General features: G+C 58.1%; 2 protein-coding genes across 2 annotated transcripts; one reads left to right on the top strand and one right to left on the bottom strand.

Moving 5' to 3' along the window:
* SYS1 (SYS1 golgi trafficking protein) lies at nucleotides 1–2,338 on the top strand. Its single transcript, XM_086474808.1, has 3 exons — nucleotides 1–162; nucleotides 792–859; nucleotides 1,470–2,338. Exons 1-3 carry the CDS (start codon nucleotides 1–3, stop codon nucleotides 1,708–1,710), a joined length of 471 nt encoding a protein of 156 aa, XP_086330934.1. The 3' UTR covers nucleotides 1,711–2,338.
* A 4,451-nt stretch (nucleotides 2,339–6,789) lies between these two features.
* On the bottom strand, nucleotides 6,790–11,071 carry LOC147414217 (neuritin-like). Its single transcript, XM_086474910.1, has 3 exons — nucleotides 11,029–11,071; nucleotides 10,318–10,465; nucleotides 6,790–7,015 (listed from the first exon to the last, which is right to left on the bottom strand). Exons 1-3 carry the CDS (start codon nucleotides 11,069–11,071, stop codon nucleotides 6,790–6,792), a joined length of 417 nt encoding a protein of 138 aa, XP_086331036.1.
* Nucleotides 11,072–17,392: the final 6,321 nt, after the last annotated feature.

Below are 17,392 nucleotides of genomic sequence, written 5' to 3'. Positions count from 1 at the left end.
ATGGCGGCGCAGTTCCGCAGCTACGTGTGGGACCCGGCGCTCATCGTGGCGCAGATGGTGCTGCTGCAGGCGGGCTACTACAGCTCGCTCGGGCTCTGGCTCGCCCTCCTCGGCACCCTGGGCAGGACCGGGCCCTCCCTCCACCAGGTCTTCAGCGACGAGGTGAGGGCGCCGGGCCCCGGGGAGCCGCCGTGGGCACAGGCCCCTCGGGGGGGGGGGGGGGGCGCCTCGCTCGGGGGGGGGGGGGGGGGGGGGCGCCTCGCTCGGGGGCTCCCCTGGGGGAGGCAGACCCCTCTCCCCGCGTAGGCACGCCCCGGTATTAGAGACAGCCCCCCCCCCCCCCCCCCCCCCGCTGTGGATAGCACCCCGGTGTAGAGGCAGTGCTCCCCCACCCCATGGAGCCGCCCCCCTGCATGCAGACAGACCCGCTGTCTGCGGGTGCCCCCGGTATGGAGGCGGTCGCTTCCCTTTGAATAGGGGGTACACCCGGTATTGAGACAGGTACCCTGTATAGGCACCCCCAGTACAAAGACAGCTCCCCCATATATAACCCCAGTAGGGAGACACGCACACTCCACACCGTGTGGAGGCAGTACCCCTCAGTATAGAAACAGACCTGTCCCTTTTCTGTAGGTACCCGCAGACAGACAGACAGACCTCTTAGAAGGACTGCCGTAACTTAGAGGCCATAATCCGCGCAGGGCCGTGCCGCCACGGCTGGGCCACGGGAGGAGATTACGTGCTGTGGGCTGTGATTTGTGCCGTGGTTTCCTACTAATAGTCACGTGTAGATTTTAGGCTTCTCAACCCCGCCGGGGAGGCTCTCCATGATGGCTTTCATCCTCAACGCGCTCACTTGGTAAGTCGGCAGCTAGCCGGAGCACCCGTGTCTTCTCCTTAACATTAAGCTTTTTAAGAGAATTCAACGTGACATACTGCCTCTCTCAAAACATCTCCCAAAAGCCCCGTGCCTGGTCAAGCACATCTGCTGAGGGCAGTTGGGAACTGCTGACTCCTGACTTTCCACAGCCTGGATAAGTCATTTCGCTGCCTCGGTTTCTCATCTGGACATGAGATTGGCTTCTGTGAGAGATTTTACCAAAAGTTAGACTTAACGGATCTCAGTGAACACTGATCTGTAAACAAGAATGGATTTTGCCACTGGGCAAGGATTACTGGAGGAGATAGTTTAAAAAATCCTGCCTGGCGCTCTGTGCTAAAAGCTCATTTCCCTCCCATCACTTTTTTTAAATTGATTAAAATGAATTAATAAGTAATCAAAAAGCTGTAAGCACGTAAGTCTTGCTGCAGCGGCCAGGAGAGAGGTCAGAAACCAGCTACGCTTAAAACATCTTAAGTTTTAAAACAGCTAAATAATCAGCCGTGACAACTGCTGATGGCTCTTGCTGTATGCCCTTCTCCCTAGGCATGGCACAGTTCGTTTGTTAATCTCTGGTTTTCTTCTGCAGTGCTCTGGGCTTGCTGTACTTCATCCGCCGAGGAAAGCAGTGCCTGGATTTCACCGTCACAGTTCACTTCTTCCACCTCCTGGGCTGCTGGATTTATAACTCGCGCTTTCCCTCCACCCTGACGTGGTGGCTGGTGCACATCGTGTGCACCGCGCTGATGGCCGCCATCGGGGAGTACCTCTGCATGAGGATAGAACTCAGAGAAATCCCCCTCAATTCTGCCCCCAAATCCAATGTATAGACTCGCTCTGGCGCCAACATGCTGCGTTATGTCATTGTTTCCAGCACAAGCGCATCTAATGCCTGAGAATCCACTGAAGAAGCACAGCAGGTCTGGTTAGACTTTTGTTTGTTTGGTTTTGGGACCTCGGTGACTTGCATGAGTGTGAGCATCTCTTCTGGCATCAGCCGACAACGGGGGAGCAGAGGTTTATTTTGTTAACACAAAGCATTTCGTATGACTGTCGGGCGGGTGTGCTCCTAAACTCTTGACTCGTGAGACTGTTAAAAGCCAGGTAGCAAAACTTGATGCGTGAGGAGCATCTGGAATTTAACAAATGTGGGAGTTCCCCGCATGGGTAATGCAATGGTCAGCTCTTCTTGCGGGAGCTGGCACAGCGAGCAGTGGGGCTGGGAGCTGCTGCTTCCAATCTGGAACTTGTTTGGGCTTTGGTTGGAAAAAAAGTCAGGGAAGTGAATGGATGGGGAGAAAGGAAATAGTTGTACGTACCTGAATCACCAGCTGAGACCCTAAATAACCTATAATGTTAGATGGGTTGGTTTGCTGTTTCCGTGTTTAATACATAGAGATGTCAGACAGCAGTTTGCTGAAGAAATCTTTTGTAATAATAAAAACATCATGTCGCTGTGAGAGTGTTACGGTTCTCCTGGGGAGCTGAGCGCTTCAAGAAATACCATGAGTGTCAGTATCACGGCAACGGAAGGGTAAGGCCAGAGAACACAGGGCTGTAAGATGCCCGCTGTCTAGGGCACGTAAAATTTCCTACAATAAATATTTCATACCTCTGCAATGAAGGCATCCGTGAGTGCTGTCTTGGGAAGTTGGCCAGCATGATCCTCACTTCGGGAGGAGTGTCAGCAATCCAGGGTCTCCACATGCTCAGCCTGGGGCTGGAGCTGTCCTGGGAAGCCTGCAAAGGTGTCCTGGAGCCACGCTGCTCTTCCCACTTGTCCGGGTCTTCCTGCCAGACTTCAGAAGTCTAGCGACAGAGCTGGCCTGGTAGAGGTGATGTTTAGTTAAGTGCTGCTGGTTTCTCAAAAGAACAGGCTGTGCCTTTCTTTAGAGGCACTTCAAATAACCCTCGCCTGTGGGCAGGCAGGAACACCACCGTGCTGCTGAGGGGCCAAAGCCACCTGGTTCCTCCAGATCCCCCCGCCCAAGCCTGCAGACCCGCGTCCTGCCTGGTTTCTGCTGAGCGGTGGCTGGTTTGTGTGAGCCCAAACGAGGCCAAAGCCAGTCCTAAAGACAGATTTTCTCCTGTGCAGCATCTGGCTGCAGTAACTTCCCTTTGTATGGTAATATTTGTAAGTGTTAATCTGCATAAATTGTTTGCTAATTCAGCTTGTTGCAAAGTGGTGAGATGATTCGAGATGCAGAAGCTGATAAACTCTTTGAGGCTGCTCTTTTGACTTTTGTTACCGAGGGAGCTGTACTTCAGCTCCTGCTCTGTATTCGGGAACTACAGAGGGAGGCAGGGTAACGCCCTGATGCTTTAAAGACTTGGCGGCTCTGCCGCAGAGGAGGATCCCCGGTTCCATTTGTTTAGACAGAACGGTTCAGATTCTGAGGCTCCGCCAGGACCTCTCCCTGACCAAAACCCCCTGGAAGCACCGCTTTAGGACAGCAGCCGTCTTTCAGAGGCAAGAGTTTACACAAGTCTTTTTTTTCTGGGCAGGAGCCAACGCTTTCCTGGAGGGCCACCCAGAGGTCACTTCCGAGGGCTTCCCCTGGAGCTCTGCTGTGCAGTCAGCAAGGCAGTTCACCCCCTCTCCAAATCTGCTCCTTTCTCGTATGTAAGGATACTTGCCTGCCTTCCAGTCACCGTCAGCCTAGATATAAACTGGTCTTCCAGTAGGTGCCAGTATCTCCTTCAGAAAAGAGCGGTGAGCGTGTGTGCGGTTGGGATCAGGGCGCAGCAGCAGAAGGCACGCTCTGCCTTGGGGCTGACAAACACTGCCTTGGTGTCAGTCGTTATTTTAAGCCTCTTTCAGGGTCATTTTGTCCTCTCCTGCTTTTTGTTGCTATTATTGAGAAAGAACATCCCAATCCTGCACAGGGAGAGTTTGCAGGTTTAATTCAAGGCTCAACACCACACCAAAGCGCGGTGTGAACTCCTGTGTTCTTCAGGGGTGGTCTTCAGGCGGATGTGAGCTAGAAGGCTAATTACGGGGAACATGAGAGAGCAGAGGGAAAGCCACATTCATCGCCTTCCTTAAAGGAGAACGGGCAGCTGATCCCAGAGTTGCTGTGAGACCACATTAAAGAGGTGCTGTCTTTGTTCCCCTGTAAGGACAGGGATGAAAACTTCGGACCAGAGGAACACTTACCTCCTTACTTTCTGAATACAGGACATGTGCTGTAACTGCTTCAGCAGCCTCCCTTGCCAGAGGGGTGAAGTCGGGGTGCAGCTTTGTATCTGGAGACACTCAGAGCAAGGCCACACGAACTACCCTTGACAAATGTCGATTTGACACTTGAGTCTGCGGGACATCCAGCGAGCTGCACTGCGGCACCATGAAGCCTGCTGTAGGATTAGAAACTGCTTCTGAAAGTCTGCTGACTTTGCCTTTGAGAACTGAATCTGTATATTACTTTTTTTCTTTTTTTTTTAAAGGAAATCTGCTGTAATTGTCCTAGTCATAGGGGAAGTTCTGCTAAAAATGAAATATTGATTGAGGAGGGAACCACTGAAGCTCATCACTCCCATACTGTGAGACCTAATTTTCACTCACTCGCTTTCAGTCAGACTTAGGAGCACCTTTGGCTTTAAAAAAAAAAAAAATCTGCTGCTCCGTACCAGAATGGTGGCAGATGGTCTTTGTTTCTTAATGAATCTTTGGGTTTTGTGTGCAATAGAGTTGAGGGATTTGCTTCCAGGGAAGATACGCCTCAACACCTGCTCTTCATGGAGACAGCGGTAGCGTCAGCTAGCCATTTGCATCCATGGTTTTTCCAAAACGAAGACTTCTTGGAAATCTCTGCTGAAACTTTTATATTCCCCTTCCCCAAAGCTGTTTAAAAGTAGAAAATTCTGACAGAGAGGAAGATGCCAAATCCAAAAAGAAGCTAAGGGTTGTGGGATTTCGGGGGATTGTGCTTATTTGTTTTGCTGAAGGCAGTAAACACCTACTCTAAATTAAGAGCAGGTACAGGATTTGGATCCAAAAAGACTCCAGCCTTGGTTGCACACCATACCCACCAGCTTCAAACCACAGGCAGGAGAAGAAATAACGGGGGAGGGCGGGAACAGGATCGAACAGCATACACTGCTGTTGGAGCAGAATAAGAAAAAACCCAAAGCAACCGAGTGCTTCACTCCTGGTTCTGCAGTGCTCTGGTTCACCCTTTCCCCAGTGCTTATCTTAAGGCTTTGTGCCCGAGATGCCGAGTACACAAGTAATAACTCTGTTGTCTGTAGAACGCCTTGGTGCCTCGCACTGAAGTGCTGTCTGAACACCAGCTGCTCCTCCCTGACTTATTTCTTGGAATTTGCCTCAATTTATTCGTTCCCTCCTGCTGCTGCAAGAGCAGAGTGTTAAGTGCTAGGGAAGGTAAGAGGAAGAATATGTGAATGCCAAAGGAGAACAGCGTGATCCATCATTAAAAAGCCCAACAGCACTGTTGGTAAAAAGATCCTTTGCTGTAGGAGAAGCTTGCCCACACACCTCTAAAGCATCCAGTGGGATCTCTGGGGCCCCAGATCCCCTGCTCACCCTGTAAAGCACATTTTCAGGTTTGGGGACACCGATCCATTTACAGCTGGTGGTCTCTACTGCTGTGCCCACTCCCGAGACAGCGCTCAAACCATCAGTGCGAGGTCCTTGTTTGGTGTTCCTCAGGACCATGAGGAGCTGTGAGCTTCCCCAGCTCTGCACGGGGCTATCCTTCGCTGTTAGCAGCTGCCTGCCCCTGCTGAAGGCAAAGCAAGTGCCCTGGTAAGGGGCCAAACAACCTGTGGAAACAGCCAAAGCGATGTGTGACAGATCTAGGAAAGCTGGACTGAAATGCCCTGCTAGTTATAGCTCCTATGGCCCTGTGCAGCCAGGCTGGGCACAGAGCTTCATCAGCATCCTGAAAACACAGAACTCCCTTGTACCACCCAATAATATTGTTGCATTTTTCTAACATACCCAGGAATCACTTGCCAGCACCTCTCTATTGCAAATACTTTCATGCTTCCTCTCAAGCTGTAAAACTAACACACTGTGAGCCACAAAGGAGGCAAGAAGAGACTGTGCTATTGGAGGCAGGACAAATAAATTCTACCATTCTGGAGGCTCTACAACAAACTTTAATACTCTGGAATTACACACTGCCACCCACAGAGCTGCTTACAGGTACCTCTGGAGAAAGCTTTAAAGCAAAAGAGTTGCTCTAAATCCTTTTTGTTGTGCTAGCTTGCTGCTTCCTCTTCCCCCAAATATTTTTGCCCTCTCTTTCCTTAGAAAAGGGATTTACACATAACATGGGAATTACTCAGGAATCCAGATGTGTGCAAGAGAAGAGGTCATGCACCTGTGATTGTTCTTCAGCAGGGACTTCACCATGTCCTCAAAGAAAAAACGCCAGTACAGGGCGGTAAGGTCTCCTTTCTGCCTTTGACAGGACCCACACCACCCCCTGCACCTCACAAATCAGTGGCAGAAATGCCCATCTTGTTTGCAGTGCCCAAATCAAAAGTCTAGAGAGTTGATCTGGTGGAAAGAGTCAGCAAAGTAAACGGGTTTCCTTCCAGTAGCCATAGAAGAGGGCAAAAGAATCCAGCATTCACAACCAATTTATCCTTTTTTTTTCCCCCAAATCTTTTGCCCTGTATCTACAAGTTCCCGAATTCTGCAGTCAGCCAGATCTGCACCTGTGCCTTGGGGCAGAAGGGGACAAGCGTTACTCCAAATTACAGAGAAACAGCAAAACCCAGGAGATGCTGCCAAGCTCTTCCGTGTCTTGTAGGTGCAGGATGGAGCCAAGTGGTCGCTGGGCACCACACAGTATATTCCTCAAAGACTTGGAAAAATGATCAGAAAGATGCCACGACAGCTGCTGCCACCACCTTTGTTGTGACGCTCACAGGGCTGCAGTTTATAAGTTCAGCCAAGTGACGATGAGGGGGATGCTGAGGATGGAAGCATTGGGAACGTGGGTCCAGGCAAAACTTTGGGCTGTGCTGGGGCTGCAGAGGTCAAACAAGCTGCCTTGAAATTTGATTTTTCGAGACTCTCTTCTCAGCATCTCCCAGATGGCCGCTGCTTCCTTCTGGCACTCCCAGAGCGCCGTCAGGGCACACGTGTGAAATTCATCCCAGTACCTGCAGCCAGGGGAGACACCACACCGTCAGTCCCTTTGCGGTAGCACAGCACCAAGATGCCAGGCAGAGCCTTGTTCCCCCGAGCCCGCCCTTCCAGCAGCCACAGCCTCTGTTTTGTGCAAGTTGCCCAGACTACTCATCCCCTCCATCGTCTCCCAGAGCTTCTTGGCTAAAACTCCAAACCTCAAAACGCACTGAAATTATTTAATGCCTTTTTTTTTTTTCTCTCCTCTGGAACTCAATAAAATCCATTATTTCCCATCAACAAATGTTTCCCTTCAGCACCGAGCACCCTGAGTATCTGAAACAGGCTGCAAACAAAGGCCCAGCGCGTTTCATTCATGGCGCTCTCCAAGCTGAGTCAAGGGCAAAACGTGAGGACAAAGCGAGGAGAAGGACAGCGGCTCCCGCAGACCATCTCAGCGTTGTAACTCGGGCATGGGCAGGAGGAGTTATTCGCTGTGTTCTCATTAGACACTTCTCCATTTATCTGCTGGGTATTACCCTGGGCGAGTAGAAGTCACTCAGTTGAAAGAGGCTCTTGGGGAGCACCAGGGGAAAACAAGACGACAGGCAACGATAACCTGTGGCCCTGCGGGAATAAACTGGGAGCTGCTTGCTGGAGACCCCCTTGGCTGCCTCCCCTGGGGACAGCAACTTGGATTTTATTTTTCAGGTCCGGAGCTAGAACCAGGCAGGGAAAAACCCTGGCAGAAACAGAGCTGAAAACCGCAGCCCTGAGAAGACTACCAGGAGGGGTACAGTGGACACCACCCCACCAGTCCAGCACTCCGGGGCCAGCACCACGCAGGATGACCCTGCACCGCATTTATCCAGGCCAGTATCCATCCTGCCAAGGCTTTATCCCCTCCCTGAGCTCCTTCCTTCCCTTCGGTGAAGAAGCATGGTGGCTGTGAAGAAGCTGGGTTTGAGCCCTTCCCAACGAGCTCCCTCCCACAGGTGCCAAGCTGAGCAGGGAGGGGCGGCTCCAGCTGTCTGGGGACAAGGACAACAGGCACCAGGCTGGGCCGCGTCCCCTGACCCAGCATAGGGAGGACAAGAACAGGCAACCCTGCCTGATTTTTTTCAGCTGCTGAATATCTGTATCAAACTCCCCAAAGGCTGCTGTAGGTGCTGCGATGAGGTGGGCACCCACAGCCTGGCAGGCTGCTGCATGCGCATGAGTCCCAGCACAGCTGAATTCACAGGTGAGGTCTCTTTTGTAGGTACAAACACACAAAATAAAACAGCAGGAGCCTCCAAGTCTCAGCAAATGCCATGGGCCATCCTCTCCTCTGGCTCCTGTCCAAAACAAAAACTTCCCCAAGGGACAAATAAGGCTCTATGCCACACTTGCCATTAACCTTCCTGCCATGACTTCTTTCAAAGAGAGTTTCTTTTACCTGAAAGGAGCTTCCCAAAAGCATTCCATATTGCAGCTTCTTTGGCGCAACACATGTCCTGGCACCCAGCACTGGGGCAGGGCAGGGACCAGCCGCAGTCGGCACCCCCCTGGGTCCCAGCGGGCTCCCTGGCCTCTGCCAGCCCACAGCACAGAGCACCTCACACCCTGAGGCACCCTCCTGCCCTCCCCTCCACCTCAGCTTTGCTGTCCTGTCCCACATTTGCTGGGGCTGGGCACCACCTCCCGGCCATAATTGACCTGCAAGCTGGGGACTGCCTGGAGGACAGAAGGAATTGCTCTGCCACCTTCCCCATCCTGCCAGGACACCAGGCACACGTGCCACCCCTCAGGAAGGAGATGAAGCCTGGCCAGCCGAGCAGGGACCCTGTGCACAGGAAAGGAGCAGCTCCGTTTTGTCCAAGTGCCCTGTGCTGGAGACAACACCTTGTGCAGACACGTGGACGCGAGCACTCTGCTTAGTTTTCCTACTGGGGCTTACGTCAGAATGCCAGCTGTGAGGGAGTTCATTAAACCGAGTCACTGTGGCAGAATAAATGTCCCCAGATAACGAGAAAAGCTGGTGCCAACCTGAGTAACTTCCCACGCTTGCTCCCGAGCTGCAGCAGCAGCAGAAGGCAGCTCTGCCAGGTGAGAGTTAAACCTGGCCCGTGTCCTCCGGCAAAGGATGGCTGGGGGAAGGTGGAAGGGGATGATGGCTCCTGCCTGGTTCTGCTTTCAGCTGGGATGGTAATTCCCAATGCTTCACCCTTCACAGCCTCCATCTGCTCAGCCAGGCAGGCTGCTGTCGGGCAACTTGCCCAGCGTGGCTCTGGGGCAGCATCACGCACCCAGAGCCGAGATGCCACCACCCCCATGCTGGCTCCCAGCTCCACATCCGTCCCTCTCCCATGCTCCTGGAGAGGGGACCATGGCACCAGGAAAGCAGATGGCAGTGGAGAAGGCTAATAATTCAGAAATATTTCCTGGCAGGAAGCTGGGATGTCATCACCTTTTTCCTCCAGCCACGGCAAGCCATGCACCAGGAGCAGCAGGAGAAGCTGGTGTGTCCCAGAAGGTGCATAGCCCCAGCCCTGCTGGTGGGGAAGATCCCAGGACCTGTTCCGTGATGGTTTGTACCCCAGAGCCAGTAAAAAAAAAAACGTCAACATGTGAGTTTCAGCGAAGGAGTCACTCCTCCAGCAGTCACACACAGCACGGCTGGGCTGCACACACCACTGTTTTCTAACACCAAGAAGCCACATTTTCAAAGCAAAGCCTGTGTTGCAGCCCAAACCAGAGCCCTTCCCATTTCAGCCCAGCCTGCAGCCATGTCCCAGAGAGGCTGTCCATCCCGAGCACGCCGTCCCACGGAGAAGGTGGAATAAAGAGCGGGTCCCCCACTTCACCGCTTCTGCTCGCTGGCTTTTTAAGCAGCCCTCTCCCCAAACCTGCCCAACGCCACCCCTCGTTACGCAGCTCCCTGCAGCGCTGGGGCAGCCCAGCCGCAGGCGAGTCGCTGGCTGAAACCCGGGTGCCCAGGGGCGGTGGAGGGGCTCGGCTCCCACCAGCCCCGGGCGTGCGGGGAGGGACGGGACGAGTCCTGGGGGCTGGAGCCATCGCCAAGGGTTGCAAACTGCAGCTGGAGCTGTGCAGCGGCCAGACGGGGGGAGCTCACGGGTCTGAAACCGGAGCAAGGTCGGGGAGCAGGTGTGCACGCACCGGCGGGATGCGGGGGCGCAGCCCGAGAAGAGCCCAGGCGGCAGCAGCCGGCACAGGGGCTGTGCCAAAAAGGCACCTGGCCGTGCCCCGCAGATAACCCCCCCTAACCCTCCCTCCTCCAGGGGCTGGCCCCGCGGGGTGGGACACGCGGGGGGTCCTGGCGCGGCACCGTACTCACCCACAGACGCGGGGCAGCCCCTGCAGCTCGATGCCCTCCGCCTCCTCGTACGTGGCCATGTTTTCCCCCAGCTTGAGGACGCAGTCCGAGAAGCCTTGGTAAACGTTGGCGCAGGCGGTCCCCGATGCCAGCAGCCCGGCCAGGTGCCCTGCCAGCCACCGAGGGGGTCGGCGTGAGCACCGCGACCTTTGGGGACAGAGCCCTCCTTCCCTCCCTGGGTGACCTGGGCATCCCTGGGCTGCCACAGTGCCGGTGCCCACCCAGGCACGGCGAGCTCCCCCTCCCACGCAGGCCGCACACGAACCGTGTGAATTCCCTCGCCCTTGCCCAGCCCTGCCTGCGTTTGCAGAGAGCCTGAAGTACCGCCCTGCCGGGACAGGCAGCCGCTGCGGGACCGTCGGGGTGTCCCGCTCCCAGCCTGCCCGGGCTGCTCACCCGCCCCCAGCCCCGGCACCCCCGGCGCGGGGCGGAGGGCAGGGGCAGGGACAGGGACAGGGACAGGGACAGGCGGGGGGCGCGGCCAGCTCAGCACCGGCAGCCAGAACTCCCCCCAAGAAAGGATGCAAAGCAACGACCCAGGGAGGAGGGCGGGGACCCCGCACCGCCCCGCACACCCCACACGCCACCGCGGAAGCGGCCCCTCCGCAGCCCGGGCACCCCAGACCCCCGCCCGGGCACACCCCTCCGCGACCCCCGCCCGGGCAGCCTTACCCAGGGCCAGGAGCAGCACGGCCGAGACCCCCCGCTGCCCCATCCCGCCGCCGGCTCCGCCCGGGCTCGGGCTCCGGTTCCAGCCCCGCTCCTGCTGCCGCTGCTGCCGGTGCCGCGGTCCGCACCCCCATGGCCGGCAGCGCTCCCCGCCCGCTCCCGCCCGCCTCCGCGGGGAGCCCGCCCGGCACCGGCCGCCGCTAATGAGCGGCTTTGGCCGCGGCTAATTAAGGAGGGACTGGGCCGCGGCTAACAAGGGCCTGGGGGCAGCCCCGGGCCTGCACCCCCCACCCCCGGCCCCATCGCGCCCCGTGGCTCCCTGGATCCTGCACCCCTCCCTCTCACGGCGTCGCAGCCCCTCGCCACTCTCTGCCAGCACCCCCGGCACCCCACAGCCACGCACCCCGCACCCACCGGACCCACAGCACCCCTTCGCCAGCTCCCTCTCCCGAAAGCCCCCCGCAGCCTGCGCTGCCCGCTCCGTGGCTCGCCCCGAGGGGGGAACGGGGGCTGGGGCCGCTGCCCCCAGCACCAGCCCACCCAGGGCAGGGACGGCTTCACTTCGGCCTTCGCCTCTCTCCGGGCAACCACACTCTGCCCTTCTCACCCGCAGGGCTCTCCCTCAGGCCCGGCAGCACTCCCGGCACCCTGCAACACTCCGTGCTGCAGCTCCGGCGCTGCCAGCGTGCCAACGTGCCAGCTGCTGCCTCCTCCGTCAGGGGGACCCCCCTGCCCCTGGACTGGCCGTGCCTCCAGCCCCAGGAGCCCGGAGCAAGTGGGAACCACAACTCTGCAAAGGCTGCCTGTGCCCAAAGCAAATGAAAGGCTAAGACAGAGTTTTGCTCTGAAAAACATCGATAAATCTTTTTATTTACAGAAAAACTACTCTCTCACTTCAAGATTCTTCGAAGTTCTTCAAATTTCAACAAACTTCAACTAACTTCAACCTACAAACTTCAACTACCTACACACTCCAACTCTTCGCCTCAGAAGCTGCTGTCCAGTGCTGCCAAGCTCCACATCTCCATCAGCCCTGGAAGAGAAGCAAGCGGCACAGTCATTTCAGTTTGGCTACTGATGGTCATTAGATTTGTCACAGCCCTGGGACACGCTGGGGACAGCAGGACTCTGCTGCCAGCGCTGAGCTCCGGCTGGGTTTGGGGTTGAAGTTAGATTTGGTTTGCCTGGCCCTAAGAAATGGCTCCCTTCCCAAAGCAGATGGGTGCTCAGGGCAGCGCGGTGGTGGCGGTTGTGCTGCCAGGACCAGGGGACCGGGCGCCACGTCCCTGCAGCAGGGACCACCCACCTCAGCCCCAGCCCCAGCCCCAGCCTGGGGGCAGGCGACTCACCTTGACTGCGGGCAGTGGGTCGGGAGCACATGCCTGTCATGCTGCTGGTGTGTCCACCTCCATTTCCTCCTCCAACTCCATGTCCACCTCCATCACCTCCACTGTCCACCACATCCACTGCCACCAGCACGTCCACGCTGCTGGCAGCCGGCTTCGCATCCCCTCTGACTTTCCTAAGCCAAAAGCCAAGCAGAAAAGTGCATTGGTCCTGCCTGGCCAGCTGAGCAGACTGGTGGGACTGGGGTCTCAGCATCCCTGCCCCATCTCACCGCCCAGGGAGAGCCGTGGGGCAATGGGGCCACTGGGCAGGTCCCCAGCAGGAGCTGGCTGGAGGCTGGGCGGCTCCATCACCACCAGCACCCCCCTGTAGTGCCGGGCCAGCGCCTGCAGCCTGTGGCTTCTCTGCTTCGCTTCTTTTCTTTCTCTGGGGAGCAGCACAATCCTCTGGACCCACTGGAGCAGAGAGGGCAGGGGTGAGCAGCAGGTGTCTTTCTGGCTCTGTGCCGCTCTGCAGCCAGGGCTGAGCTCCCACAGCCCCAGCCTGGAAAGGGGCAGAGGAGGCACCAGCTCAGGCTCCAGGCAGGACCCCGCTGGTCCCAGAAAGCATCCCTCCAGCAGGAGCCTGGGGTGCTCAGGGCTCCCCTGGGGATGTGCCCCACCAGGCAGGGGTGCTCGATTTCAGCAGGGGATGAGCATCCCAGAAGGGCTTCTCCCAGCCTGTGCTGTGCAGGGGTGGGTGGAGAGCTCGAGTCAAGCTCCTGGCCCCCCGAGCTCCACAAAGTGGGGTCCCCACCGCGCCCCATCCCCACGGTGCCTGCTCCAGTCTGCCCGGGCAGTGGGGGGTGCCCACCCCCATGAAGTGGGGCTGTACCTCTGGCAGCACAGGCGTCCTCTGGGCCCTCGTGTTGCCACCCAGATGGCAGCACTGACATGGGGACGGAGGCACTGGGAGAAGGGAGAAGGGCTGGGTCGTGGGTCCGAGGCAGCAGGAGCAGAGGAGAAGGGCTGGGCTGGAAGCAGGGCGGGAGGGCTGTGTCGGGAGCAGGGCCAAGGGCTGTCCTGTGCCTGTCACTGGGCACTGGCTGTTGGGGCTGGAACAGAGAACTCGGGTGGGGGTTGCCCAGCGACACCTTTGGGGTTTTCATCTTCATGGGGAACATTGAGGATTTTTTATGTTACCCCTCGAGACGAATTATACACACTTTTGTGCTTCAAAATACAATAAAAGGAATGAACACAGTCTTGGGCAGAGTCCTGCTGCCACCAACAGTTCTTCAAAGAGTCTTTAGAGATGTGTCACGAGCAGATCCCTTATAGCCATTTGCCCCAGCACCCATCCCGGGAGGTCTGAGCCTTTCTGTTGAGTCCGTTCCCAGCCCCGCTCTGCTGACTGAAGGTGGCCCCCGAGCGCTCCCATCTCCGGACAGCTCCAGGACAATGCTGTGGCTGTTTCTCCTCTCATCCCCAAGGGAAACCCCGCTCCCTTGCAGGGAGCGCTGCTGGCTCTGGCACCCCTCTGCCAGCCAGCTCAACCCCTTCTGCAGCTGGACCCTCTTGCCAGCTCATTGCTCGGTCGCAAATTCCCACTGCTGAGCAGTTACCATCTGAATTTCCCCTTCAGGGATCAGCCTGGGAGGGTGACACAGCACAAGGCTCAGCTGGGAGTGGGGTTCCCCCTCCTGAGCCCAGCACCCATCCCTGCAGCCCCGAGGGGGCAGCTTTGGGCACCCCTCTGCACTTGGCTGGGCCCAGGGAAGGGGGCAGGAGTAGCCCAGGTCACCGGGGTGGGCAGGGGGGACCTGCCAGCCCACCATCTGATCCCACCACCTCATCTCGGTGACGGTGCAGATGCACTGAGCAGCTTCAAGCTGCAGAAGGGCCAGGGGGTAGGGCCAGCTCCATGGGTCCAGGACCATCTCCTTCTCTCTTTCGCTGTCCCATGAGCAGCCAGCGAGCACTGCCGATGTCCTCCAGCATGGATACGGCCATGGGGGTGGAATTCATCCCTGTCCAGCCTCTGGATGTAGGTGGTGTTGGGATATGGCTGCGCTGCCACCTGCTCCAGCTGGTGAGCCCATGAGTGGACCTGTGCCCAACACACACCAAAGGCTGCCGAGGGAAGGACAAGATGTGCTGCCCTCAGCGTGTGGCGAGGACTGCCTGGTTAAGTGTGACCTAAACCAGCTCGGGGTGGTTGAACTCAGACATCCCTGTGTGCACACGCACTTGCTGCACACAGCAGCACCCCTCTACCCCCACCAGCCTTTTCCTACTGGAAGCTCCCCCTCCCTCCCCACTTGCCCTGGCTCCCCCAGCCACCTCTCGCCCTGGGATGCAGCCTCGGTGGCTCACAGCAGTGGCCAATGGCTCTTGGGGCGGCCGCAGGGGCAGAGGGGGATACGGTGCTGGCTGTGTCCTGGGCAACTGGCCCTGGGAGCCGAGCACCCTGATTCCCCCACCAGGGCTCCCATGGAAGGGGAGCAAAGGATGGTCCCGACAGCAGCACCTTCCTGCTGCTCTTGAAGAGGAAGAAAACCAAGCTGGCCCTGGGGCAGGGTTAACAGGCTGGCACAAAGCAGCATGGCAGAAGCAAGCGGTTGTCCCTACCTTGCAAGGTGGGCCAGCACCTCCTCTCCTCCATGGTGCTTCTGGCCCTGGGCACCTCTCACAGCCCTGTCTCGTCCTTAGCATCGTGCTGGACATCTCTCGGCGCCTTTGAGCTGAGGTTGGGTGCTCGCTGACAGCCACTCTTTGCCCTGGTCCAGCAGCCTGTCCCCATGTCACTGTCTCAGCGTGTCTTCCCACCACCTTCCTCTGCTCATAGTGCCAAGATGACTGTGAGAAACGCTTTGTCAAGCCAGGGAAGGCGTTTTCACCCAGCCACATTTAACCACGAAACAGAGGCAGTACATGTGCCTTAAATGTCAGGGGCTGGAGGAAGCGGTTTTGGCTCTGCTCCTCCTCCCACATCCCCCGTGGGTGAGCAGGGCCTGGGGGGTCTCAGGACCCCAGGCTGCCGGGATGGCTGCGGGGCTGAGGCCATGCTGGGGTGCCCAGTACTCATGCAGCACCGGCTCCATGTGCCGTTTCCCAGGGCCACCCTCTGTCCTGTCGGGTATTTGCACAGCAGCACCAGTGGGGTCACCCTGGTGAGGGCTGCAGCCCCCCAGTCCCTGGTGTCCCCATCCCTCTCCGGCCCCAGACCCTCTTCCCACCCCACGGGCTCTTGTTTCCCGAGGTACAGGGCTGCAGCATGTACCTGGGCGGGCTCCCGCCTCCTCTCCTGCAGCTGCTTCGAGCAGCGATGGGGAGAGCAGGCGTGCGTCTGCCAGCAGCCTCCCACGCCATCCTGTGGGGTCACCTTCTCCGGCAGCGCCCAGTGCCTGTGGCACAGCGTGGGAGATGAGAAGAGCTCCCACACCCTCCAGATCATCCCACCGAGGAGGTAAGGGCTGCACTGTCCCCTTGCCCAGGTGGGGAAGGGTCCAGCCATGCTGGTGAGGGGCTCCAGCTGAGGGCTAGGCAGCAGGGAGCACACAGCTTGGCTGCTTGCTGATGGAGTCGGGAGGTGATGGGGTGTCCATCCTCTGTGGGCGGGAATAATGCACATTTGGGGAAAGCCCAGAGCTCAGCCGGACTGTTCCAGGGGCAAGCAGGAGGGACAGGCAGTGCCACTGCCTCTGCAGCAGGCTTGGGCACATGGCTTTGCACCCATTTGAGTGCCCAGGGTGGCCATCCCTGCTCCAGGCTTTGCCAGGGCCAGGCACATGGAGCTCCTGTCCCATGGGGAAGGGGTCTCCTGCCTTCAGAAAGAGGTGCTCCTGCCTGACCTGGCCATGGGTCACATCAGCCCCAACCCCTAGAATGGGCTTTTCTTACCCCTCATTACCCCTCCCCACACTCCCCAAGCCCTCACAGTGAGATGAGGATGGGAGCCAGCCCAGCCTGGCCCTGCTTCCCTTCCCCAGTGGACGAGCGCCAGCCTAGCCCTGAGGTGCCACCACATCCCCACAGCATCCGCAGCCCCCAAAGGCTGCAGGGACAAGCAAGACCCGAGGGCACTTCCCCCCGGTGCAGTATGTACCTAATGCTCTCCTGCCATGGGGAATGATGCTGCCAGCCCAGGATCCCTGCCAGCATCGCAGACGCTGAGCACCCGGCACTCCCCATCCCCTGTAACTCTCTGCTCCGGGCTCTCCTACGTGCCTCTGCTCTCAGGACTGGATGGGTGAAGCAGAATTGCTGGGACCTGCCCCAGAAGTAGGAGCTGATGAAGAGGAAAGCCCTCCTGGCCAAGGGCAGCCCTGGGCAGCCGGGCTCGGGCAGCACCATGCCAGCTGCCCTCCACCAGCCCTGCCTGCCTGCTCTCATCCAGCCGGGCAAAGCCAGCAGCTCCTGTAGGGATCCAGCAGCCACAGGTGAGATCCGCTCTGCCAGGGCGCGTGAGGGATGCTGGCAGCACGCAGGCACTGCCGAGGGGGTGGCACCGGGCTGCAGCCCCCTGCAGAAGGGGCTGGGGCACCCCCGACTCCGAGGGCACCCCCCAAAACTATCTCGGAGCCAGGAGCTGCTTGCATGCTGTGGCCTGGGCATCATTCAGCAGGCAACACGCAGACAGGCAGGCCAGAGGGCTTGGGACGGTGGTGGCCCTGCCAGGGCACTGGTCTCCAGCCAGCCCTATTGCACTGGCAAGGGCTGAGCATGGGGGGGTGACAGAGCCAGACGGGGGCCTCACCCCGGGCTGCACCACTGCCCACAGATGCAGGTGTATTACAGACTGCCTGCCCCCAGCTTGGCAGTGGGTACAAACGAGCTGGGCAGGGAGGGGGCCAGCCTGTAGGATGCTGGGGCTGCCCCCACCACGCTGCCCATGCCATGCTCAGCAGCCAGGCATCCCCCCCCCCCAGCCCCTCAGAACCCTCCAGCCCCTTCACCTCTGCCTTCAGCCAGTGCTGCCCCTCTGGAGCCATCTCCCGATGCTGCTTCCCTGCACGGGAAGGGTGAGGAGAAACCACCTG

Source organism: Leptosomus discolor, chromosome 17 (genome assembly GCF_034619465.1).
Source record: "Leptosomus discolor isolate bLepDis1 chromosome 17, bLepDis1.hap2, whole genome shotgun sequence".
NCBI classification, from domain to species: Eukaryota; Metazoa; Chordata; class Aves; order Leptosomiformes; family Leptosomidae; genus Leptosomus; species Leptosomus discolor.
This window is presented reverse-complemented; position numbering and strand designations above follow the sequence as displayed.